We start from the raw sequence: 27,745 nt of genomic DNA on the forward strand, positions 1-27,745 counted from the left end.
TGCCCTGTTCTCTCATGGGAACAAGGGCTGCCTCCGTAACTTTCGTGAAGACACGGGGTGACAGGGACAGCCCGAAGGGTAGGACCTTGTACTGATATGCTCGTCCTTCGAATGCGAACCGCAGCAATGGTCTGTGGTGCGGATGGATCGACACATAAAAATACGCATCCTTCAGGTCGATCGCTGCAAACCAATCTCGGGGACGGATGCACCAGAAGATCGGTCGTAACCCACCGCCTTTCTTGGGTACAATGAAGTAGGGGCTGTAAAACCCCATCTCCATATCGGCTGGAGGGACCTATCGCATCCTTCGCCAGTAGGACTGCGATCTCCGCACGCAAGACAGGAGCATCGGCCGCCTTCACTGATGTGAAGCGGATGCCGCTGAACTTGGGGGGACGCCGGGCAAACTGAATTGCATAGCCGAGTCTGATGGTCCGCAGGAGACAGCGAGACGTTCGGGTAGCCAGACACCTAGACACCGTACAAGCTGGACCAGCGGGACCACCAACGTACGTGCGGTGGGGCAGCAAGGTGGAACGCAGGGACCCGGTCCATTGGGCGGACCAAAGGAGCTAGCAGCTCAGTGTCCGGCAGAAAAAGGTGCCTTCCACGACCTGGTAAGCCCTCTCATGCACCTCCGGGAAGAATGGCACCGGGGCGGGGCGCTAAGAACCAGCGCGGACCACCCCAAAGAACCAATCGTCCAACCTTGAGGGCTCGGGACACGGTGGAGATTTGCACTCGAGCCCTGCCCTCACGGCGGCCCGGGAAAGCATAGCCGTCATTTCCGGATCCGATTCAGGCATTGCTACAGTCCCAGAGGGCAGCAGCGCAGCCGAATCTTCCTCTCCAGAAAGCTCCGGCTCACCCTCCGATGCAGCGATCGACATCCGATCGTCGGGAGGAAAGCCGAAGGATACTGCTGGTACGCTCCTTGTAGAGGGCCCAACACGTTCCTTTGGCAGCTCAACTGGTTGCGGAGTGCAAGAGGAGCAATGGTCCCCGGGGGTTGGTTCCCTGGAGGATTTTCCATCACTGTTACCCTCAGACCACCCATGCTACTGCCTGAAGTAGCCCCCGCCTAACTGCCGCCATGACGAGAACTAGATCGAGGCAGAGGCAATGGAGCTCCGCCCCTTTTGAGGTAACTGAGCTTGGCCTGCAACTCTGAGATGGTCATCTTCCCGCAATGAGAACATGACTCATCCACGAACGCCACCTCCGTGTGCTTAATGCCCAGACATGTGAGGCAGTGTTCGTGACCATCACCCGACACCAGGTTACGCATCCAGAAACGCATGGGTGATACGTTGTCTGTAGCAAGACGCAACGCCATCTTTAAAAAGACGCAATGTTGAGTTTACCAGACGCAACGTCGTCTTTAAAAAGACGTACCCGTGAATGCTCTTTTAGGGAAAAAGCTCTTTCAGCGTGCTGAAGCGCACGGGAGATGGCCGCCTGCAACACAAACAGGGGGTAGTGTGTGTGCAACCCACTCGACACGGGAAACCACCACCGCTGGAGCGCCGTACCTCCAACACGAAGAGCTCTCAAAGAGCGCGCTGAACTCGTTCAGTCTTCTCTCAGTAGAGTAGTCAGGAGCAGAAAGATGTTATCGCTCGCCTCCGAAGCAGAAGCTGGTATGCTTTGCACCGGCTGCCTTTTTATGCTCACGCTGTGATCAGCGGCAGCTGGATTGCAATCATCGCATGCCAATGTGCATTGGCTCGTTTATTTTACACTCTAAGTGGATTCTCTCTAAGCGAGATCCCAATTCTTCGGTCACCGACGTGACGTCGAGAGTGACCGACTGAAAGGAAACTAAAATTAGAAAAACATTTTTGCTACTTGAAATAAAATAAACATTAACTGAAATAAAATTATTTGTAATTTCAGCTAATTGCCAAAACTAAATTAACTTAAATTAATAATTAAAAATAACTATGTAATAACTATATAAATAATTAAACTATGTAGACATAAAAAACGAACAAAAAAGTACTAAAACTTGAACTACAATTAAAGTGATAATAGAAAATACATAATTCAAATCTAATTTAAAAATGTAACAAAAACTTTGATAGTATATCAATTATACTAAAACACATTGATATTATTATAGTTAACTATAACTATGGCCATTAATACAGACCCTGGACCACAAAACCAGTCATAAGGGTCAACTTTTTTGAAACTGAGATTTATACGTTATATGAAAGCTGAATAAATATGCTTTCCATTGATGTATGGTTTGTTAGGATAGGACAATATTTGGTCGAGAACTATTTGAAAATCTAGAATCTGAGGGTGCAAAAAAATCTGAAAATCGCCTTTAAAGTTGTCCAAATGAAGTTCTTAGCAATGCATATTACTAATCAAAATAATCAAAATTATATATTTACGGTAGGAAATTTACATAATATATTAACACCTTTACTTAATACCCTAATGATTTTTGGCATAAAAGAAAAATCTATAATTTTTACGGTAGGAAATTTACATAATATATTAACACCTTTACTTAATACCCTAATGATTTTTGGCATAAAAGAAAAATGGATAATTTTGACCCATACAATGTATTGTTGGTTATTTCTACAAATATACCTGTGCTGCTTAAGACTGCTTTTGTGCTCCAGGGCCACATATTAGGGATGCACGATATTATCATCTAGTGTCATTTAGTTTGCAATAAAAAAAATCATTTTTTTTTATTTTTGTAGATATTTATAAAAAAAAAACTAATACAATTACTAAAACTTTAAAATGAAAGTGAAAACAGTAAATCTAAATAGAAATATGTGTGTTCAGGAGGAATGGCAGCAGGCGTGAGCGGCGTCTCAGGTGTAGTTCAGGTGGTGGACTCTCCTCTCCTCAAACAGCAGATCGACGTGCAGCGACTCGCCATCAAGCAACTGAAGAGTGAAAACTACAGACTGAAGGTCAGTGTGAGCCGCTCCACACACTCACGCACTCTCTCACACACTCACACACTCTCTCTCACACTCACACACTCTCACACTCTCACACACACACACACACACACTCTCTCTCTCTCTCTCTCTCTCTCTCTCTCTAGGTAACACTCCCTCTAGTGCTTAGTTGGTGAAGTGACAGTTGCCTCCACGGCGGATCGCAGTGAGCTGCCACGGGATCCAGACTGAATCACCTCAATCCATCACTAAGCCTAGCCATAGAATACTGACCCATCCAGCTAGCGAAACCCCAAAATCAGGTTGCTCCTCAATCTTTAAAGTAATTAACCGTTCCAAAGGCTGCCACACTAGATGTTATGACCCAGCTGCGCCCTCTACTCGGTAGGCCTTGTCATAACCCCTAACAGCAGTAAAAGGCTTAAACCTGCTCTCTCCTCTATCTCTCTCTGTGTTTTGATTTGTTGGTTTGTTTGTTTTTCATTTTGTTCTGTTTTGTTTGCCTAGAGACCGAACCTTTGAGAATCATCAGGGAAGGCTGAGTAATAGATTGACGACCCAAGCTGCCAAAGTCTTAAGACGATCACGCTGTCAACAATCTGAGTTAGATCCTGATGAAGCGCAGTGTGTTCTGATGAAGCGCAGTGTGATCTGATGAAGTGCAGTGTGATCTGAAGGTGTTTGACGGTGTGTGTGTGTTTGTCTCAGGCTGAAGTGTCGCAGCACGTCGTGTCGCAGCGGCCTGGAGCTCGTGTGTCGTCTGACTTCGCCTCGTTCCCCTCCGCCTCATTCGTCAAGGTAAGAGCGCACAAACACACTTCTATAGCTCCATGAGTGTGTTCCGGAATAACCCTGCAGACGTGTGTGTCTCAGGCCAAAGCGGAGCAGCAGAGCGGCTCGGTGCTGGTGGGGAAGGTGATGATTCCCTGCGCTCGCGGCGCGGAGCAGACGCACTGCCTCGTCCTGTCGCAGCAGCAGCTGCAGCGCGTGCATCACCTGCTCATGACGTAAACAATCCCACGCTCTCAGGAAACATCCGGCGCCAAAGACGCATTACTGTCTTCTGATCCTCCAGCGCCTGAAAACAGCCTTCATCTTTCTGACATGGGACAAAAAAGTAAAGTAATTGTGACTTATCTCACAATTCTGACTTTTTTTTTTCAGGATTGAGACACGTAATTGCAAAATAAAAATACCAAAAAGTCAGAATTGTCAGAAAATAGTTACATTTTTGTGGTGAAAAAAAAAAAACGGAATTGAGAGATGTAAACTCAGGATTGAAAAATGATATTCAGAGTTATATCGCAGACATTTTTCTGGTAATTTCGAGTTTATATCTCACAAGTTAGATTTGCAACAAAATCGTGGAAGATGTAAAAAGGAAGATGTATAAGGGATAAAAAAAAATGAATTTCAAGATGTAAACTCAGAATTACAAGAAACAGTCAGAATTGCGAGAAAGTAAGCCATAACTCTGAGTTAATATCTCACATTATTTTTACTTTTTTCCTCATAATTCTGAGTTTACATTTTTGTGACGAAAAAACAAAAAAAGTAAACAGAGTTGCTAGATGTAAACTCATAATTATGACTTTTTTTCTCTTGTAAGTTTGAGTTTAAATGTTGCAATTCTGACTTTTTCTGGCGATTCTGAGCCCAAAAGTCAGAAATGTAGTTAAAAAATGTTACATTTTTGTGGTGAGAAAAAAAAAAAAGCACTGTGAGATGTAAACTCAGGATTGCGGGAAAAAAAGCCAGAATTCTGAGTTATATCGCAGTCCTGACTTTTTTCTTGTAATTTTGAGATTATATCTCACAATTTAGAATTGCGACATAAAATCTTAGAGTTGGAAGATATAAAAATGATCAACAACAAAAAAAAACATTTTGTGGGAAAAAAAAGATTTTCAATAATTTACTTTTTTGTGGTGAGAAAAAAAAAAAGCACTGTGAGATGTAAACTCAGGATTGCGGGAAAAAAAGCCAGAATTCTGAGTTATATCGCAGTCCTGACTTTTTTCTTGTAATTTTGAGATTATATCTCACAATTTAGAATTGCGACATAAAATCTTAGAGTTGGAAGATATAAAAATGATCAACAACAAAAAAAAACATTTTGTGGGAAAAAAAAGATTTTCAAGATGTAAACTCAGAATTACAAGTAAAAGTCAGAATGGCATTTCTGAGAACGAAAGTCAGAATTCCAAGATATGAATTCAGAATTAGGAGATGTAAACCTGCAATTGTGAAAAAATGTCATGTTTTTTTTTTTTTCATGGTGGAAACGAAAAAATAGAATTGTGAGATGTAAACTCAGCATTGCGAAAATAATTATTCCTTTAACAGAGGAAGATTTACTCGAAGCTGAATCCATGCAGTCAAGCTTTAAAATAGTTTAACTTTTTATTAAGGTAATGCCATAACGCTTTCAATACTTTAAACAGTTCACGGATATCTTTGCTTCCATGCTTTGGTTTTCTATGTAGTTTAGTTCGTTTGGTTTCACATTTCATATAATGAGGCATCAAGGTTTGTTTCTTGTCATTTTATGAATAATCTTTTGGTGAAGGAAGTTAAATTGGTAAGTGTACTAACGCAGCGCTGTAGGAAAGAGATCAGTAGGTTTCGATGATAATCGTAGGTTTGCACCAGTTGCTCACTCATATATTAGCGCTTCATTAGAGTTAAAGGACCAATCAATCAAGAGCCACGACTATATATGAGGCACATCGTTTGAGCGACACTCATGATTTATGCAAGTCAGAAGCACAAGTGTGTTCAGTCACTCTTTCCTTATTTAACACCTTTTGCAAATGTTTTGTGACTCTTCTGATCTTCTCTCTAAATGATTTGCTTTCATTCTCTTGGATGGTTGGTTCAGTGTTTTAATAGTTTATGCATTTGACAGGTTTCTCAAATGAAACGATTGCAATAAAGTTGAAAAAAAAAAAAGTTTTTTGTTTGTGCTTGAATTTTTTATCCACTCAATATTTAACTTTAACAAAAATAATGCACAGTATCCTGCTGTCAAACTCATCTAAAGCTTACTTTTGATAACACAAGGTTTCTGTGAGTATTAAAAAGTCTTAATTCTTTCCACAAATTAAGGCCTCATGAATGCATAGTCATATGCTTAAATTCATAAAGTCATGACATTAAATGTTGCATGCACTGCAAAAATCGAATATCTTCCACAGTATGTCTGTATTGTTTTACTATACAAATCGTTAAACATCAAGGAAGAATTACTGGAGAAGCTAAATGAAATTATGAAGTTTTGTTTTCTGAGAAATTGAACAAAAATGAGTTTCTGCTTAAAACAAGGACAAATATCTGTGAATGGGGAATGAAAACTTGTTTTCCCTTTCAGTGGAGTTGATTTTTAGAGAGCGTATTGACATAGTGTTCCATTACATTTATTCCTTAAATTTTCTGTATTTGGTCTGAAGTCTTTTAAGACCTAGAAAAATGCATGCAGAAACCTTGATAAAAGAAATGCATAAATGTGTAAGATGTTTGCTAAATGCATAAATCTAACGTAAATGTACAGGTGAAAAAATCCAGAAATATGATGCTAGAACAGACGTTTCAGATTTAGTGTTTGAGAAAAAAAAGTTTATTTTCCCTTTTGTATGTGATGAAAGTGCTTTAGATTGACTGTGCGTTAAGTGTGCAAATCACAACGAGCAGCAACAGCATTTAAAATGAAACGATTAACAAAAGGAGCATTCTGAAAATGTTCATTGGTTTAGGATAGTTAAAATCATAGCATGTGATTTAAGTGCCAGCGTTCCAGCGTGTTAAACAGATTCCTCAGAAAAAGGCGCTGAAGAAATCGAGTTTCTCGTCTTCAGTCTCTGCATCGGCGCAGAACGGAGGAGGAATTAACTGCTCCAGGTCCTCAATCCCCTTCACCGCATTAAAATAGCTAAAAAAAATGAACATTATGACTTAATTATTACTACGGTCAGAGAAAACTCTGCAGTGATTGATACAGATGCATAAAAACATAGTGTAAAATTTGCTTTTGTCAGTTTATTTTTATGCCTCTTATCATATATGAACAGTGGCTTACGTTGTGACGATCCAATCAGTCCTTGCACTGTAGTAAAGCATCGACACTGGGACGCAACCGAACTCTGTGACTGTGGCCAGATATTTACCTGGGGAAAAAAATCATTAACTAAATGCATGCAGTGATTTTAACTGTACACTCCACTACAGAACTACTGTAGATGAAACATTAATCAGCATTAATGCATTGCTCATCTAAAACACTTCTGCTGGAAACCGTATTTGCAATGTTTTTCACTTTGTAATGTGACCGATTTCCGAGAAGCAGTATAAACAATAAAACAGAACTTGTAGGATGCGGTTTGATTTCATTGATCAGGAACAGGTTAATCTGCCTGAAAATGGTTAGAAAGTTGCATCTTGTTTTATAAATGTAAAATCATTCTGCATCTTACAGATATGTTTATTAAATATTTATATAATAGATTTAATAATATAAAAATAAAAATACAATATTTTTTATATTATTTTATTGTTTCTTTAAATACAATTTAAATATTTTTATTTAATTCATTTTATGATTATATTTCATTTTATAATTGTTTCATTAATAGAAAAACCTCTTAAATGCATCATACAGATATTTATTTTTATTATAATTTTTATTTATCATTTTATATCATTTTTAAAATGCATTTTAAATCATGTTTTATTCCTTATTCAACTTTATGACTACAATTATTTTATTTATTTTTCTCACAAAATGCGTTGCATCCTGTTTTATTAATGGCAAATTATCTTAAATACAACCTGCGTCCTACAGATATTACAATTCTAATTTTATTAGAACTCATTTCTGTTACTAGTTAAAATCCACATGACATTCACCTCCAGTCTCAGGTACGTCTCCCGTCCAGGTGTTGACCAGCAGACCTTCACCAGGCGCTGATGATCCTCCCAGAACTACCTGTGACTGCAGCGAGGCATTATGGGGAATGTGTAAGGGGTGGAGAGGATTCTTCTGACACGTCCGGTTCCTGTGGTCGATGATATAAACTACACCCTGAGCAAATAAATGAAGAAAGCATTAGAAACACACATTTAATTATATGACAGTATGTCTGGAGATAGGGAAGCCCATTTCTGTCACGTAATAAAAAAACAATGTTTGGGTAAATCATAATTATTACTTAAAGAGTTTTATAATTATGAGATAATTGATATGATAACATAAAAATTCATAATTATGAGATAAAAAGTCAAATTATGAGTCAATTACGAGATAAAAAGCCAAAATTGTGACCAGTCATAATTATGAGATAATTGATATGATGACATAAAAACTCATAATTATAAGATAAAAAAATTGAAATTCTGACAGTCATAATTATGAGATAATTGATATGATGACATAAGAAGTCATAATTATAAGATAAAAAAAATTGAAATTCTGACAGTCATAATTATGAGATAATTGATATGATGACATAAGAAGTCATAATTATAAGATAAAAAAAATTGAAATTCTGACAGTCATAATTATGAGATAATTGATATGATGACATAAGAAGTCATAATTATGACATAAAAAGTCAAATTATGAGTCAATTATGAGATAAAAAGCCAAAATTGTGACAAGTCATAATTATGAGATAATTTACATGATGACATAAAAAGTCATAATTATAAGATAAATAATTGCAATTCTGACATAGTCATAATTATGAGATAATTGATATGATGACATAAAAAGTCAAAATTATGAGTCAATTATGAGATAAAAAGCCAAAATTATGACAAAAAGTCATAATTATGAGATAATTGATATGATGACATAAAAAGACATAATTATAAGATAAAAAGTAAAAATTATGAGTCAATTATTAGATAAAAAGCCAAAATTATGACAAGTCATAATTATGAGATAATTGATATGATGACATAAAAAGTCATGATTACAAGATAAATAATATGACAAAAAGCCATAATTATGGGATAAAAAATAAAACATGACCTAAAAAGTCAATTCTAAACAAGTAAAAATCATGAAAAAAAAAGCCATAACCATGAGATAAAAAGTGAAAATTGTCAAAAGTCCTAATTACGATATAGGTAAAATTATAATTTGAGTCATAATTATAAGATAAAGTCAAAAATATGAGTCAGTTACGAGATAAAAAGTCAAAATTATGACAAAAGTAAATTACAAGACAAGTAAAAACAATGACATAAAAAGTCAATTATAAGATAAAAAAGTCAAAATTCTGACAGTCAATAGAGATAAAAAGTCATGATTATGAGATAAGTAGAAAATATGACAGTCCATTGAGATAAAAAAGTTAAAATTATGACGTCATAATTATGAGATAAATTAAATTCTGACAGACATAATTATGATAAAAAAATAAAAAATTATGACATTAAAAGTCAATTGAGATAAATCGACATAACATAAAAAGTCATTATGAGATAAAAAGTCAAAATTACAACAAAAGTCATAATTATCACAGTTATGAGATAAAAAAGTAAAAATTACAACAAAAGTCATAATTATAAGATTAAACGTTTAAATTATATGAGTCAATTATGAGATAAAAAGTCAAAGTTACGACAAAAAAAAATGGCATAGCCATAATTATGGTAAAAGGTCAAAATTATGATAAGTAAATTATGAAATAAAAGTCACAACTGTGACAAAAATCATTTTGACATTAAAAAGTCAAAATATTACTTTAAAGCCATAATTATCAGATAAAAGTCAAGATTATGGCATAAAAAAAATCATAATTATGAAATAAAAAGTCAAAATTATGACAGTCAATTGACAAAAATGTTAAATTAAATCATAAATTATTATAAATTATATGAATCTATTAAAAGGTTAAAATGTTGAAATTATAACAAGTCAATTATGAGAGAAAAAGGCATAATTATGATAAATAATTATAATAACAACGATAATAATGATGACATAAAAACAGTTTTGGTTCAGTTAACATCTGGTGAATTTAGTAAATGTTTATTTAGATACTTTGTCAATATTTTACTCAATTAAATGTCAGAGTGCTCAAACTTTAACTTCAGCACATTTTCTGTGTAGTTTGTACACTTTCCTATGAATTTAAATTACATGTATCAAACAAGCCGCATGTTTTCGAATGATATTGTCTATATATTGAAGCTGCATTGATGCGGATGTGGAGTGAATGACTCTTGTTCCTGTAGGGCTGATATTTCAGAGGTTTGTGTTTGTTCATGAGAAACCTAACTGTAGTTCCACATCGTGTTTGTGCTTCACCTCTCGAAACAGGAACAGCAAATCCACATGGAACGATTTGCTCTGAACTTGACCAGACTCCCATAAACGGATGTGCTGGCCGAAAGCATCATAACGATTATACACATTATACAACAAGTCTTACATGCTTTTACAATGAACTGCTGGTGAATCTCAGTGAATGATACAATCAAACCGAACAATGGTACACAACTACAGACCAGTCATCATGCAAGTAGATTCGCAATGCATCATGGGAGTGGATGGTCATTAATGAGCTCTTCTTTGCTGACGTTTAATATGTCATAACTCGTTCAGGATCATAACTCACCAAGCTCATTCTGCCGGAGAGCAGCGGTGGAGTTCCTGTAACACAGACCACATGATTTACTTCATGCAAAACATTCATGAACACGTTTACAGTGTAGATTACTTACTAATTGTAATCCGCTACTGATTCCAAATTACATGACAATAATTGTAGTTAGTAACGTAATCCATTACATTACACATTTTAGGTAATGTAATCAGACTACTTTTAGATTACTTTCGACCTGTCTCGTTTATCACAAGCTGGGCAGATTACTTACTAATTGTAATCCACTACTGATTCCAAATTACATGACAATAATTGTAGTTAGTAACGTAATCCATTACATTACACATTTTAGGTAATGTAATCAGACTACTTTTAGATTACTTTCGACCTGTCTCGTTTATCACAATGATTTAAATAAGATAACCTTGTACCATATTGATATAAAAACTACAAGGAGTAAGAAAATATATTTCATTCCTTGTATTTAACATCACGAAGTGAAGTTATATTAATTCAAGGTTTCCCAAACTGGGTTTGTGTGAAAAGCTAATAATTAATTAAATCTTAAAAATGTAAAATTAAAATCATTTTAAAATCAATCAAAATTAACAAAAATTTAATATTGTATTTGTTTACCTGCCTGTCATGTGACCATAACCAACGTCAGAGAGCCATGAACATACAAGCGTGATACATAATTATTAAAATATTTATTTTAAAATCTTGAAGTAAACATGTTATGTGAAAGAGAATCAGAAAAGTTTGTGAATTTTAATGTGTTTGAAAGAAAAGCCTTCCAAAGACATAGAAATACATGGTTAAATAAGCTACAGAGTGATAATTGTTCATCAATAGTTGATGTTAAATGCTGAAAGGATTTTTGTAAATCCAGTGTTTAAATGCTGTGTAGCACCTGATTAATGACTGATCTCTGAGTGAACGTCCACAAAACTGAAGACTTGTGTTTAAGGTCTGTTTTACTGCACATGCACAACGTTGTTTTCTTACATGAGAGATCAGATTACAGACGAACTGAAGTTCATGATAAAAACTGCTTTAAATGCTTCAACATGTTTCCGTATTCATGATGTATAAACTAGCTACTAGTAACAATTGTACGTCATACACCACTCATTTCAATTAAAGCATAAAAAATGCTCTGTGATGAAATATAGTGAAAAAACAAATATATTTACATTGATCTTAAACACATGAATTTCAGCACTGTCTCAACAAGCATTGCTAGTTACTATTGTTACCTAAAACTGAACAAATGTTTGAAATAAACCAAACAATATCTGACATAAAACTATTTCAAGCACTTAGAACGCAGTACAGAAGACGTACAGCATCGATGCGGCATCTGTGCAGAGCATCTTCCAGTCATTTCTGTTCAGATTCCGCCGCCTGCTCTCAGGAGAACATGTGTGGATCATAAGAGCTCAAATCAACACCAGCTCTGAGACCATGAGAGATTCGAATGCTTTCATTTAACATCCACTGGTTATTATTCCATATGCTGTGTGTTTACAAGCACTTTCTGTTGCATCAGTCTCCTCAGGAGTTCTCAACCCGTAAACCAATTAATTTCCATAACTTTTCATTTGTGATTAATGCAGAAATCATTTGCTCAAGAAGCATTTATTATTATTTTTATTATTATCAATAATTTACAGTTTAGTACATTATAGAAATTATAGGGGGGTTATAGAAATTAATACTTTTATTTAGCAAGGATGCTTTAAATTGATCAAAAGTCATGATACAGATATTTATAATGTTACAAAAAATTTCTATTTCAGATAAATGCTGTTCTTCTGAACTTCCTATCCATCAAAGAAACCTGAAAAAAAATTATACTCAGCTGTTTTCAACAACAATAATGAGCAGCAAATCAGCATATTATACTGATTTCTGAAGATCATGTGACACTGAAGACTGGAGTAATGATGCTGAAAATACAGCTGCGCATCACAGAAATAAATTACAGTTTAACAGAGATTCACACAGAAAACAGCTGTTTTAAATAATACAATATTTCACAATATTACTGTTTTTGCTATATTTTGAATCAAATAAATGCAGGCTTGGTGAACAGAAGAGACTTCTTCAAAAACATTAAAAATCTTACTGATCAAACCCTTTTGACTGGTAGTCAAGAAGCAAAGAAGCAAAGGTGTATATATATATATCACATGACGCCGTGGCATTAATGATGACACTGTCATATGACTCTGTTTGATCATGTGGAACAGCATGCATTGCATCCAAAGGTTATTGATAATGTGTTACTAATAATAACAGTCACTTCCTCATTTCTCATATGTGACCCAGGACCACAAAACCACACACACACACACAAAAATAAGGGTACATTTTTTTAAATTGAGATTACATCATCTGAAAGCTGAATAAATCATCCATACGAGTTTTTATAACATTTTACTCCTAAAAACATGGTAAAAATGTGTTTGTTTCCTGTCTGTTGAAAGTATTTTCTGATTCATGGATTGATGAAAAGAGAAATCTAGAATCCCGTCTGGAAAAACCTTAATGTTTCTTTATGCATTTTTTAAAAAATCTTAATGCTATCAAAAAACTGATGATGTTTATTAAGAGATAAGTGAATTGAGAGACGCTTCTCAATAAGACGAGATAATTCTTCTCAGTTCTTTTTTTTATGATTTTCCCGCGGAATTGGGCTACTTTAACACTGTTGCCGCTGGTTGTTTTTCATGTCCGCGGGTTGAAGCGACTCCAATAACGTGATATTTAGCCCCTGGAATGCCAAATTTAGCAGGGGAACCCCACCAAAAAAACTTGTATTTTACCCCCAGGAACGCGACTTTTAACTGGGGACCCCCTCGAAATGCGATTGGGCTAGTTTTAAGTAGCGATTGGGTGGGTTTTCTTGTGAAAACCTGGCAACCCTGCCCTGGACGCCCATCAGTTTCCCGATGTAAACGCTGCTCTCCGAGCCGATCCAGACATCAGAGGCCTTCGAGTACTTCAAGACGATGGCATCTGCCAGATTAGACGAGGACATGTGCTTCTATCACAACCGTTCACCTCAATTTGCAGAGGAAACATCATGAAACATCATCTTACTAGGGCTGAAATAATAAATTCTAATTTTGCATTTAAAGAGTATCAATATTCAAATTATATTACTTGTACAGGAACCACAGTATTGGTACGGAAGAATAGTGATACAAGTGAAGGGACACAGCGTAGAAAGAAACGAGATACACATGCTATGCCTGATCGTTACAACGGGGATAAGACAATCAGTCCATGGACAACTCCAGGGGAAAACGGTTTCTTTACCGGAGTAGGGACTACCACTGCCTAGAACAAAAACAATGGTTTAGCATGGCAGGTTTTGTCACTAGGAAATGACACCGCTCTTGCACTAGGGTTAATTACAGAGGAATTGAAGAAAATGAGGGAAGCAGTTATTCAAAATAGACTGGTCCTGGACATTTTGAGCTCGGTCAAGTCCTCGGGGGAGTTTGTAAAATGTTGGGAGTATCTTGTTGTTTTTACATTCCAGATAATTCAGACAACATCACAAACAAAATAACCCACATGAAGGAGTCCATCCCGGAGCCAGAGAGAAACGACTCTTGGTTTAACTGGCTCAACAGTCTTTGGGGTGGATGGGAAACCTGGATTTTCAACACTGCCATACCTGTTGTTGTATTGATGCTGATTTGTTGTATATTTAAAAGGCATTTCAGTTAGGGGGGAAAAAAGCTTTTGGCTTCTCTCATGAGGCCACAAAGGGGCGCATCGAGCAAAATATTACTAATGCACGTTTATTAAAGCAATAAAATAGCATGACTATCTGTGAAAAAGTGCATAATGTTTATAAACCAAATATAGTAAATTATGTTGCTTAAACAATTATGAACAAACCCGCATCATGTCTGCATAGTTCAATACAAAGGGACAAAAGCCAATCACAAAGAGTACTTTTTCATTTAAAAACATGAGATGCAGTGGGATGGAAAAAAAAAAACGCTATAAAGTCTCGAGACATGTTTTTTAAAAGGTGAACTTACATTAATTTGCATGGCTTTCTAAACATGAGGCTCTTTTGTGCGAGACGCGAGTGCAACGGTACTTGAAGATGCTGATCTGTCCTTTCTTTCTTGTGTGTTAATTCAAGACGTTTTACGTTAGCGACGGGGCTTATAGAGAGTTTTTGCCAAGAAGAACATGATGCGGAGCTATCGCAGAGGGAAAGCGAAGAAGTCCTTCCACCTTTGGTGCAACCAACATTTGCATCGATGCTATCATGAGAGGGATCTGCAACGTCCTCCTTGGTTTCTATGTCTTGAAACACATTTCCATGAAGAGCCACTGCTGAAGGAACTTGAAGACGTTCCTGAGTTCTGGTTTTTCTGATTGTCTCTCCATTGGGTTTTTGATGTTTCCGATGGGTTGTCCTCAACATCTTCAGTTGTGGCGAGCTCTTGCATCAATTGGCATTGACTAGGGCTTCCATTGTTGTTTCTAAAGGTATTGGGAACAGATGGATTAGCACTACTTCGATTGCTTGGATTGACGATGTTTGCTTCTTGACTACCATTGCTGAAGTCATCAACCAGCTCATAAGATGCAAGGCTGCTTTGTTCATCAACAGTGCGACAACTTTGATTGACCAGAATTAAAGATGATCGGCTACCAGATGGATTCTCCTTGGAGGAAAACGGACGTGAATGATCTGCTTTCTGCATCTCCATTGCGAGAACTTCCATGTCTGTCTGGAACGCCGGTATACACTTTGCGTGATTCGAGCACGAACCACATCGAACGCCTTTCTCGAACGCCTCACAAACAGACTTGTGGTGCCTTCCAAAAACATCCAATGCCTTCGCAAAATTGCTGAGCATTAACAAGAGAGGCCCAAACTCCATTAAAAGGTAGCTGTCGGGAATAAAAGATTGCGAAACTTTTCCAACTTGAACAGCAACTTAATCTGCTGTATCTTCGCCATGATCTCGGTGCACAAAGTGAAATCTGCTCTAGCGCAGTAGTCAACAAATAAAGTCATGGCTTCCCGACAGGCGCTCATCGCTGAGATGATCGTTTCGGATGGGCCGAGCATCCATCTGTGAGTCGTGGCTAAGCAGTAAGCGGCTTTGAGGAGCGTGTGCAACTCCAGCTTGCTGGTGACGACGTCTCCTGTCATCTTTGTTAACAAGCTGATCTCAAAGGCCTCTTTAGCTAAAGCGCCGCTGATCCTCCACAGGGCATTTTTTTGAGAAGCTATAGGATAGTAAACAAATTCCCTGAGCGACCTGCAAAAGAGCATCAGGAGGTAAAATGATAAATACATCTAGTGTTAATAACTGGAATACCTGGCCACTAAACTGACACTTGCTTTGTTTACATGCACAACTTTTCTTTCAATTGGACTGAATTCATTCCGATTGATGAATCTGAATGTAGTGTTTACATGAACGCTAAATAAAGCAGGCTGCTGTGCATGTTTGCCATTTGAGAAATAAAATTCTTTGGTGAATCATAATTATGGCATAAAAGTCGAAATTATGACATATTAAGTCAAAACTATTTAAAAAGTAAAAGTCACGATTATGAGATTAAAAATCAAAATTGTGAGACAAAAAGTCATAAAATCGGACTTTTATGTAACATTTATGATTTTATGTCATTTCAAACTTTTATCTTAGAATTCTGATTTAGTGTCAAAATTTTGACTTTTTATATTATAATTTCACCTCTTTGTCAATTTTGAATTATCCCATGACATACTAAATTGTAACATTATGAGATAAACTGTGATATAGCTTTATAGCTTAGCTATAGCTTACAGGTAATAATTAGGCTACACAATTTAGATTTTGTGAACCAACAACATTACAACAGCATCAGAGCGCTGGATGTCTCAATTACGCATAACTTTATTTTAATATTAATCGAAATCGAAAACTCTACTGTTGCTGTAGTAAAGAAATTTTCATGTGCATCTGATTGGCAGATAAACCGTATACATATATATTTAATTGTTTGATCAAAATTATTGCTATAGGGACAATTTGGTAGTCGCTGGATATTGGTAGGGACAGCACCCCCCCGGAGATTATGAGATAAACATCAAAATTATGATAAACTAAGTCAAAAGTTAAACTTACTTGAGCAACCCTGTTACCAAAGTTGGGTCACATGATTGTTGTCACGACTTGTTGTCATGACTGCCTGTAATGCTTTAGATAAAAAAGTCACAGGACACCACATGAACTATTTATGGAACGAAACAAAAGGGAACATGATTCTGTTTATTCTTAAAAACTCAACTCATTGGTCAGAACGTACAGCGATCCATACTGACTGAACACAACATTTTGGACAGAGCTTTAAAAGCATTTATTTTTTACCATTCTGCGTGTGATATTACATTCAAACATATCCTTACCCATAATTCTATATGACTGTCCTCTTCATATGCCATCGTTTATTCATTTTTTTCCCCATAACAACATGAATTCGACATGGTTGGCGAACATGGCAATTAATCAAGTAAATATCGAATAAAATACCTAAACATCCTTGAAACAAGATAAATTTACTTGAGAAGCAGAACTGTGCAAGACAATGAAACATATTTACAGAGAATATATGTTTTGTCATATATAAGAGTTTATGTTGCATAATATTCAAAACAAGAAATGTCTAAAACAATTTGCCAGCAGGATGAAGAAAAGACATTGCTCGTAACTCAATGTGTAATAATTTTGCAATTTTTTTATGGCTAAAATGTTTAAGTAAATGTGTCTTATTAATATAGTAATTTCTCTTTCTCGCTAGTAAATATTTTTTTACCTGAAAACAAGACAAAAGTGTAATTAAAAAGTTATTCTGCATTATAGACTTTAAAAAAAAAAAGTTTCATATCACATTCAATCAATCAGGATTTATGGCTCATATAGTCTGATATAGTGTGAATAATGTAGCCTAATGTAAATCAGTGAGATCTTTATAACAGTGCAGCAGATACTGACACAAAATAATCTAAATATCAGTCATCACTCTATATCTCCAGTAATCTGTCTCAGTAAGATGAGATGTAAATGATCCAAACATATAATGCAGTGATTGAGAGCTGAAGAAATAAAGGCTCCTCAGAAGATGTGAGATGTTCTGGAGGCTTGTGAAGATCATTCCTCCGCTGAGGAACAGTGAAAGTAAAGCTTCTGGAAACAAACGCTCCTCAAAAGATCCTGAGGATCAGATTTGAGACTCTAAAACATGATTGATGGAGAATCAAGTAAAGCTGAGCTGCTTCAGTCCAGTAAGTGTTCATCTGGAGATATTACTGACGTTATTCTGACGCTTGATAAAAATCAGTCAAGATCTGACACGTGAAGCTCCAGCTGAAGCTGGATATTTGTACAATTAGGCTAATTAGATTGAGTGAAACAGGTTTAACAGCAGATTTTCGATGCTCTAGAGCACGTGTCATTTCATGTGGCCCGCGAGAGCATATTATTGTCTTAAAATAAAAAAATCTATGCTGCTTTATATCATAAATTATCAATATCAATATCAATATCAAGTGTGTATCAATAACACAAGTTTCTGTTTCTATCTGGCGTTCTATTTATACGCAGAAATGGACTTTGGTGTGCGTATGACAATGGTTAGTCAGGGGTGTGGGGTTTCTCCGTTGATGACGACTGTGTGGACGGCTCAGAGGAATAAGTGCGGACCTCATCAGTGGCTCAAGCACCACCGATGGACAAACACGATATTCTCCATTCATTTAACGAATTAAAAATCGATTGAAGCTTTCAGACATGACTTTCTTCTGCTTTTTCGAATGGAGTTATTTTAATGACAAATGTCCAGAGTAATTTATCAGTAAATTTGAATGAAAACAATACATTATAAAAATGAAAAACTTTTTTGGTTTTTGTTGTTGTTTTGCGATCAGATCAACCGGTAAACTCCTGGAATGTCTAAGGATCCAGAAAGTGAATGCATTCAAACAGTAAGTTCAAAACAGCGCTAATGAATGCAGAGAAAACACGGCCGATGTCATCAGAGATGGCGGACATAGGCTAACAGTAGCTACTCATGTAGGCCTACAGATGTCAGTAAAACAAAACAAAAATCAGCAAGCTTTGGTTTAAAAGCAGCAGTGTTTTATACTGGATGCTGGCTGAAGGTGTTTTAGATTAAGATTGTGCAGTAGTCAGTGGTTTAGTAATTCTGGAACAGTCAGGTCAAGGTAGCTCATTTAGTGGTATTGACTTGTGCTGTAAACTACTAAATGTAATGTAGAAATGTTCATTTTCTGTGATACAGAGTATCATGAAAAACGCTATACAAATGAATGTGAATTAAATTGCAAACCAGTAAAGCAGACTGGTTACATGTAATCTGGATTACGTATTCAGATTCCAAAAAATTAAGTTCTTGTGATTAGAGTAAATTACATTTTAAAACACTCAGAATCAGACTACAGTTACTTTTTATAGATTACACGATTACATATTATTCACACAATAGCAATACATTATTCATAATTTATTGATTCTCTCAAATTCCTCTTTTTCATCTTTGAAATGTTCCTTTCTAAAATAGCCTGCCGCTTGTACACACTCAGAAAGTCTTCCAGTTTTGTGGACATTGAAACAGAGATCAGTCATTAGTCAGGTGCTACACAGCATTTAAACACTGGATTTACAAAAATCATTTCAGCTTTAAAAAATGTTTCAGCATTTAACATCAACTACTGATGAACGCATTCATTTTTATTTGAATTATCAATCAGTAGGTTATTTAACCATGCATAGAAGTTAAAGTGAAGACTTTAATATGAATACTGGACACTGCGTGTCTTTCTTGGCTCATACAGTGAAAGTCAATGGGGTCCAACATTTTGGGGGGAACCACCCAGCTAACAAAAAATAAGAACGTTCACTAAAAGAACATTTTGCTAACATTCCCGCTGAGTAACAAAAATGTTATTCTGAGAACATTCAGAACTTTCTTTCTTGGTTATGTGAACATAAGAGAAACCATTAAAGGAATGTTCGATTGTAACATTTTGTAATCATTATGAGAATGTTACTTTCAATGTTCTCTCAACCATCTGTAACAAGTAGCAGGTTTGATACATTAGACGAACATCCAACTGAAATGTTTATCAAATCGTTCCATGAATAATGTTTTTGTGCTATTGTTTTGATGACTTTATTCAAGCCCGGCTTTAATATCAACTTTGAGCCAACATTCAATTAACGTTATTAGTACTGAAAACTTAAAGAGGACCTGTCAGAACGTTCTAGCTGGGTACTTAAATACAGTTGTAAATCCTAAAACCGCTGTGTGCTTTGAAAAACAAAAAACAAGTATGTTGCCAAGTGAAATACAATTCAGTTTTCAAGCACATAATCTCATGTTTGTTCTGCATTGTGTGTATTCAAGAATTGAAAGGCATAAACTCGTCCTGTATGCAACATGCTAAGTGTATTTCATTACATTACTATGACATTTTACTAACGTTTCACAACCTTCATTTTGTCAAATGCTTTGTTTTTGTGCATGTGCTAACTTCCTTTTAAATCAACACCACTTGCAATTTACTAACTAATGCAAACATTGATTTTTAAGTGAATGAAGCACAAATATTTGCTGGGCTGCAGTATATCGACTTTACTTTGCAAGGGGAAGCTATTTTCTGTGAATGTGCAGACTTCTGAATCTAGGTAAATAACTAAAAGAACTGCAGTGAACGCTAAAACTATTTGTGCTACAGGCCAGTTTGTTTATGATCGCGATAATGAATTTAAATGATATGATAAGAAATGCCATGCAGTTTGCAACATCGAAACACCGGAAGTCTCGCCCATTCAGTTACAAACAGCCGGCGTGCAGGTTAAAAATATAAGGTGGATACCGAATGAGCTGCTTGACTAGCGCCCTCTGCAGCGCTGTGTGCGTCATTACCTGCGTGTCTCCCTTAGGTCCGGTGGCTGCGCGCAGCTACAGCGACACCTGCTGACCGCTAATGCTTTCACATGCAGAAATCAGAACGACAGCATTTATAGTCATTTCCTTCAAAAAATAAAATAAAAACAATAATAATCAAATATAAATTACTGTTTAATATATTACACTTTTTACTTTTAAACCTCTTTTAAACTTCCAAACAACATTACATTACGAATAACGTGTAAACGGATCATTTTTTGAATAAATAACAACTAAACTTTACCGGTAAAATAATCGATTTTATACCAAATAAAAGTTCCAATGTATTTACCTTAATTATGAAAGCCAGACTAGTGCTTTGCGGTTCTCAGAGTAAAAACGCATGACAACAAATGTAAACCTGTCCTCGTGTAGAACTCCTCGCTGTTAGAGTCGGACGATCGTTGAGATACAGCTGCCTTATTAAAACTGACCATATACTAAAATATGTGTTGTGAACTTTGTTTATTTGTTTAGGTGAAGAAGTTTCAATAACACTACCGCGTTCTCTTCCGTGTCACGTGTCTGCCCGTCTCAGCCAATCACAGCATCGCATGACAAACAAACAACGCCGATCTAAAATAACACGTAAAAGATAAATATTTATAATGTAACGGGTCAAAAACCATTTAAAGTTACAAATACTCAGAAAACACCTGGCACCTGTTTTGGCTGAGATCAATAATAGCTGTAATATTCGGCGTGATCAACAGGTGGCTCCGTGGCGCAATGGATAGCGCATTGGACTTCTAGGCAAATCTAGCGATGACATTCAAAGGTTGTGGGTTCGAGTCCCACCGGAGTCGCGTTTTTTTTTCCACCATTGACTTCCAAAATACAAAACAATCCAGTTGGTTCTCAAGACATTTAACTTACAACGTAAAAAAGAAGATTCAATAGTAACTACATAAAAACATTAAGTAATAATTTTGCTCCTGTGTTCAGCTTTCTGACAAAAACATTAATAAATGCCTATGAACTGCTTTATGATTGCCTTGCACAGAAATCATTTCTACAAAATTTCTACAATATATATTCTCTGTTGTACTGTATTGGAGGATTTCATCAATTGACCAAAGACTAAAAAAAAAAAGAGTTAAAAGGAAATACTGCAAACTAGTCCATTTGTAATATAAATATAATAAAGCTTGGTTGATATTTGTTAGAAAACACATTGCAGATCCCAGGTCAAATGGATGTACATTGACTGACAGTCACCACTGATAAGCTACCACTAAATATTGTAGAAACTTAATTTGCTGTAAAGTTGCTTTGCAATGATTTGTATCGTGAAAAGACACTGCGTGTCTTTCTTGGCTCATACAGTGAAAGTCAATGGGGTCCAACATTTTGGGGGGAACCACCCAGCTAACAAAAAATAAGAACGTTCACTAAAAGAACATTTTGCTAACATTCCCGCTGAGTAACAAAAATGTTATTCTGAGAACATTCAGAACTTTCTTTCTTGGTTATGTGAACATAAGAGAAACCATTAAAGGAATGTTCGATTGTAACATTTTGTAATCATTATGAGAATGTTACTTTCAATGTTCTCTCAACCATCTGTAACAAGTAGCAGGTTTGATACATTAGACGAACATCCAACTGAAATGTTTATCAAATCGTTCCATGAATAATGTTTTTGTGCTATTGTTTTGATGACTTTATTCAAGCCCGGCTTTAATATCAACTTTGAGCCAACATTCAATTAACGTTATTAGTACTGAAAACTTAAAGAGGACCTGTCAGAACGTTCTAGCTGGGTACTTAAATACAGTTGTAAATCCTAAAACCGCTGTGTGCTTTGAAAAACAAAAAACAAGTATGTTGCCAAGTGAAATACAATTCAGTTTTCAAGCACATAATCTCATGTTTGTTCTGCATTGTGTGTATTCAAGAATTGAAAGGCATAAACTCGTCCTGTATGCAACATGCTAAGTGTATTTCATTACATTACTATGACATTTTACTAACGTTTCACAACCTTCATTTTGTCAAATGCTTTGTTTTTGTGCATGTGCTAACTTCCTTTTAAATCAACACCACTTGCAATTTACTAACTAATGCAAACATTGATTTTTAAGTGAATGAAGCACAAATATTTGCTGGGCTGCAGTATATCGACTTTACTTTGCAAGGGGAAGCTATTTTCTGTGAATGTGCAGACTTCTGAATCTAGGTAAATAACTAAAAGAACTGCAGTGAACGCTAAAACTATTTGTGCTACAGGCCAGTTTGTTTATGATCGCGATAATGAATTTAAATGATATGATAAGAAATGCCATGCAGTTTGCAACATCAAAACACCGGAAGTCTCGCCCATTCAGTTACAAACAGCCGGCATGCAGGTTAAAAATATAAGGTGGACACCGAATGAGCTGCTTGACTAGCGCCCTCTGCAGCGCTGTGTGCGTCATTACCTGCGTGTCTCCCTTAGGTCCGGTGGCTGCGCGCAGCTACAGCGACACCTGCTGACCGCTAATGCTTTCACATGCAGAAATCAGAACGACAGCATTTATAGTCATTTCCTTCAAAAAATAAAATAAAAACAATAATAATCAAATATAAATTACTGTTTAATATATTACACTTTTTACTTTTAAACCTCTTTTAAACTTCCAAACAACATTACATTACGAATAACGTGTAAACGGATCATTTTTTGAATAAATAACAACTAAACTTTACCGGTAAAATAATCGATTTTATACCAAATAAAAGTTCCAATGTATTTACCTTAATTATGAAAGCCAGACTAGTGCTTTGCGGTTCTCAGAGTAAAAACGCATGACAACAAATGTAAACCTGTCCTCGTGTAGAACTCCTCGCTGTTAGAGTCGGACGATCGTTGAGATACAGCTGCCTTATTAAAACTGACCATATACTAAAATATGTGTTGTGAACTTTGTTTATTTGTTTAGGTGAAGAAGTTTCAATAACACTACCGCGTTCTCTTCCGTGTCACGTGTCTGCCCGTCTCAGCCAATCACAGCATCGCATGACAAACAAACAACGCCGATCTAAAATAACACGTAAAAGATAAATATTTATAATGTAACGGGTCAAAAACCATTTAAAGTTACAAATACTCAGAAAACACCTGGCACCTGTTTTGGCTGAGATCAATAATAGCTGTAATATTCGGCGTGATCAACAGGTGGCTCCGTGGCGCAATGGATAGCGCATTGGACTTCTAGGCAAATCTAGCGATGACATTCAAAGGTTGTGGGTTCGAGTCCCACCGGAGTCGCGTTTTTTTTTCCACCATTGACTTCCAAAATACAAAACAATCCAGTTGGTTCTCAAGACATTTAACTTACAACGTAAAAAAGAAGATTCAATAGTAACTACATAAAAACATTAAGTAATAATTTTGCTCCTGTGTTCAGCTTTCTGACAAAAACATTAATAAATGCCTATGAACTGCTTTATGATTGCCTTGCACAGAAATCATTTCTACAAAATTTCTACAATATATATTCTCTGTTGTACTGTATTGGAGGATTTCATCAATTGACCAAAGACTAAAAAAAAAAAGAGTTAAAAGGAAATACTGCAAACTAGTCCATTTGTAATATAAATATAATAAAGCTTGGTTGATATTTGTTAGAAAACACATTGCAGATCCCAGGTCAAATGGATGTACATTGACTGACAGTCACCACTGATAAGCTACCACTAAATATTGTAGAAACTTAATTTGCTGTAAAGTTGCTTTGCAATGATTTGTATCGTGAAAAGCGCTGTACAAAAAAAAAAAAAAAAAATGAAAACGTGACTCTCCATGCAAATAACTAATTTCTTAGGTTTTTCAGTATTTGTGTAAATGCATTTGACATGCATCATTAGCTTAACAAATTCATGCATATGCAAACATGCGTGTGTTTGCATTAGTTGCTGCAGTAAAAACCACATGGGTTAATAAAACATCATCCGATCTCCTATCTGTCACTGTTTTAAACGAAACAAATAAAGAGGAGAGTTCATTCACTCATCCTCATGCAAACTGGACAAAGAAGCATCATGAAGCTATTGATAAATTATCATAACATTAAAGAAAACAGTATGACTCATGCACTATATTCCAGATCATCTGAACCCAACAGGACAGACAGACATTTCAATGGTCTTATTGTCAGGGGTGGGTGCGGGATTTCATACTTAGGGTTATACAGAAAACCGGTTATAGCTGTTATGAGGGACAGCTGTGTATATAATAATATCCTAACAAACAGAATAGCCTTAAATACTGTATAGTTGCCTAAATCATCTTAGATGGTATGTAGGCAGGAAACTTTTCTTGCAATCTCCTTTAACTGTCTAAATGCACAATTTAGTTTCCTGTTTAATTTTAATCTCAGTTTAAATAAATAAAAATAAAATGTAAAGTTTAGAATCAAAACTGCAGTTGCATTTTCAGGATTAATGAGTAGAGCAAAGCATGCCAGAATCATGCATTCGATCTCAGGAAACGCATGAGCATGACTACAAAAGGTATATGTTAAATGCAATGCAAATTGCTTTAGATGAAAGTAAAGGCAAAGAGCAGGAATCTTCTCCTAGTTAACTCTGGACTATATATATATATATATATATATATATATATATCAGGGGCGTTCCTCCGAGGAGGCAAGGAAGCAGTGTGGGAGTTTTTAGCAGTGGTGTATAAAGTACCTGAAAGCCATACTCAAGTAAAAGTACAGATATCTCACCAGAAAATGACTTTGGTAGAAGCTGAAGTCACCGTTAAGAATATTACTTGAGTAAAAGTATGTGAGATTTATTGTACTTAAGTGCGAAAAGTATTTTTAAAATCTTAAACGTACTTAAGTATTGAAAGTAAAAGTACAAGTAAATGCAAAATGGAAAAGAAGCAAATAAATAAAATATGTTCATGCTGATATCTGCAGAAAAACGGTACTCTTTGTGTGATATAGATTAAGTTAACTATATTAAATTATATAAATATAAAAAGCAAACAGAGGCATTTTTGCCGTCTACAATTTAGAATACCTTGAATTTTGAGTTTTAATAGATTAATAAATCAACGTGTGTGCACTCTGTGTGTAATAGCCTACTTGATAATGTCCGATCGCACATCATTAAAACAACACTTACCATATTATCGCAGATATACTGTATATCGCACACCCCAGACTCGACACAGTTACATAAAAACCCAATAATGATAACCACTGCATATACTTCTGTTTGGAAGGATGAAAATAACGGTGCATTTCCGTCAGTTATTTTACCAGTTATTAAATCAGCTAAAGATGCAGAGTAAGATTGCATTTATTTGAATGCATTTGTCATCATAACGAGATTGCGTGTTAATTAATCATAGCCTACCCGTCTGTGCGTCGTCTCTCTCCTAATAGAAGTGGATTGTAATTACTTACAAAACAGAAATAGATGCCACTTCTTAGTTTCTATGCTATTTTATTGAATAATAACAGGACAGCGTTGACATTACCGTCTGTAAGCGCGTGTGTACAGTCAGTGCAGGCAGCAGCTTAGTGGCTATTAACTACAATAAACTGTTCAAAATGTACATTCACCCAATTAATACGCAGTATAAACAAACATAAATTCATCTGCACTTAGATTCAAAAGTGTATAGGAATTCACAAACTGGTCCAGCTGGGGCTCAACACTTCGCTGTGCAACTGGCTGTTGGACTTTCTGACTGGAAGACCTCAGGCAGTTCGGGTCGGCAATATTTACATTTACATTTAGTCATTTAGCAGATGCTTTTATCCAACGCAACTTACAAACGAGGACAATGTGTATTTTTTCAAAAACACTTTAGAAAACTGATTCGGGCCGAGTACCAAAACAAACGTGTAGCCAATCAGCAGTAAGGGGCGTGTCTACTCATGATGTGGAGGAGAGAGCGTTCATCAGATCAGCTTTCCAGCGCTGGAGAGAACTCAAGGAGCAGAAGGCCTGCGATCGGACGCCGAGGTTGCTTTCTTCTCGGTAGGTGAGTAACATTAGTTTGGCTTTGTTTCCCAGAACTAATATATGCTGGCTTTTGCTTGAATATGCTCGTGTGTCATGTTCGCTTGTTTGTTCATCTGCAGTCGTATTGTCGCTCTCTTCAGCGATGATAAAGACACATTCATTTCCTGGAGCGTCTAAACCTCCTCCACTGTCTGTTTCAAGCGTCAGCTCCCAAAGTGTGTCCGCAGTAAAAATATGCTAAATATCACTCCCTAGATACTAGATATTATAAAGGTATTGTCGGCTAATTAAGGAAGACAATTTGTTTTTACTCAATGTATTTATAGTTCATCCAGCGCTTTTTGCTCAGAGCGCCGCTGTGCAGACGCGCATGAAGAGCTGCAGAAACACTGATTCTTTCGCTAAAACACTGCAAAAAAAAACAAAACAATGCAGCAAAATTTGATCTGTTATACATATGTGTCCCTGAAGCACAAAAGCAGTGTTAAGTCGCTGGGGTATATTTGTAGCAATAGCCAACAATACATTGTGTGGGTCAAAATTATCAGCCAACAATTGTGTGGGTCAAAATTATCCATTTTTCTTTTATGCCAAAAATCATTAGGATATTAAGTAAAGATCATGTTCCATGAAGATATTTTGTAAATCTCCTACCGTAAATATATCAAAACTTAATTTTTGATTAGTAATATGCATTGCTAAGAACTTCATTTGAACAACTTTAAAGATGATTTTCTCAATATTTCAGATTCCAGATTTTCAAATAGTTGTATCTCAGCCTATCCTAACAAACCATACATCAATGGAAAGCTTATTTATTCAGCTTTTGGATAAATCTCAGTTTCAAAAAAAAAAAAAAAGATCCTTGTGACTGGTTTTGTGGTCCAGGGTCACATGACTCAGACCGTTTAAATAAACCAGGTTTTTGACAAGATGGTTTTCTCATCGACATTCAGTATGATTAATCAGCATGTTTCATATTATAAAACAGAGAGTTCCGGTGCTTGATTCTGATTGGTTGAGCCACGTTCGAAGCTGTTGTAAATTACTCTACAAACATACACCTTTGTTTACGTTTGTCTGTTGCTCAGCAACCACTTTGTTGCAACCACAACTGTTTCTGAGGAACTACATTGTTTGGTGGAAGAATACTGTTTTTATTAATATCATTACACTTTATTTGCTCTGTTTTATTCTGTGAAACCTTACTACGTATATGGAATAACC

At 36.0% G+C, this 27,745-nt stretch overlaps 2 protein-coding genes and 2 non-coding genes across 4 annotated transcripts in view; 3 read left to right on the forward strand and 1 right to left on the reverse strand.

Moving 5' to 3' along the window:
• LOC107740766 (dynactin subunit 1-like) overlaps positions 1-3,947 on the forward strand; it is a 42,272-nt gene extending 38,325 nt beyond the window's left edge. Inside the window, exons 24-26 of the mRNA XM_016553272.1 lie at positions 2,815-2,945; positions 3,645-3,734; positions 3,810-3,947. Of these exons, the coding sequence (XP_016408758.1) occupies positions 2,815-2,945; positions 3,645-3,734; positions 3,810-3,947 (359 nt within the window). The remainder of the gene's footprint in view (positions 1-2,814; positions 2,946-3,644; positions 3,735-3,809) is intronic.
• Positions 3,948-6,657: 2,710 nt separating this feature from the next.
• Positions 6,658-20,954, reverse strand: LOC107740753 (ependymin-2-like). Its single transcript, XM_016553262.1, has 6 exons — positions 20,844-20,954; positions 20,528-20,591; positions 10,559-10,593; positions 7,839-8,013; positions 7,012-7,099; positions 6,658-6,864 (listed from the first exon to the last, which is right to left on the reverse strand). The coding sequence occupies exons 3-6, from the start codon at positions 10,565-10,567 to the stop codon at positions 6,750-6,752; spliced, it is 387 nt and encodes a 128-aa protein (XP_016408748.1). The 5' UTR covers positions 10,568-10,593; positions 20,528-20,591; positions 20,844-20,954; the 3' UTR covers positions 6,658-6,749.
• Positions 20,955-21,266: 312 nt separating this feature from the next.
• Positions 21,267-21,357, forward strand: trnar-ucu (transfer RNA arginine (anticodon UCU)). Its single transcript is given in 2 exon segments — positions 21,267-21,303; positions 21,322-21,357. It is a non-coding gene; the product is annotated as a tRNA-Arg (tRNA).
• A 2,353-nt stretch (positions 21,358-23,710) lies between these two features.
• Positions 23,711-23,801, forward strand: trnar-ucu (transfer RNA arginine (anticodon UCU)). The gene is given in 2 exon segments: positions 23,711-23,747; positions 23,766-23,801. It is a non-coding gene; the product is annotated as a tRNA-Arg (tRNA).
• Positions 23,802-27,745: the final 3,944 nt, after the last annotated feature.

The sequence above is a fragment of the Sinocyclocheilus rhinocerous genome, unplaced genomic scaffold (genome assembly GCF_001515625.1).
Source record: "Sinocyclocheilus rhinocerous isolate Xijiao unplaced genomic scaffold, SAMN03320098_v1.1 scaffold1456, whole genome shotgun sequence".
In the NCBI taxonomy this organism is placed as follows: domain Eukaryota; kingdom Metazoa; phylum Chordata; class Actinopteri; order Cypriniformes; family Cyprinidae; genus Sinocyclocheilus; species Sinocyclocheilus rhinocerous.

Bases quoted from the DNA above. Each gene is read 5' to 3' on its own strand.
- LOC107740753 (XM_016553262.1), bottom strand. The intron at 7,100-7,838 runs GTGAATGTCATG...TTTTTTCCCCAG, and splicing joins AGACGTACCTGAGACTGGAG to GTAAATATCTGGCCACAGTC. The intron at 6,865-7,011 runs GTAAGCCACTGT...CATTTTTTTTAG, and splicing joins ACTGATTGGATCGTCACAAC to CTATTTTAATGCGGTGAAGG.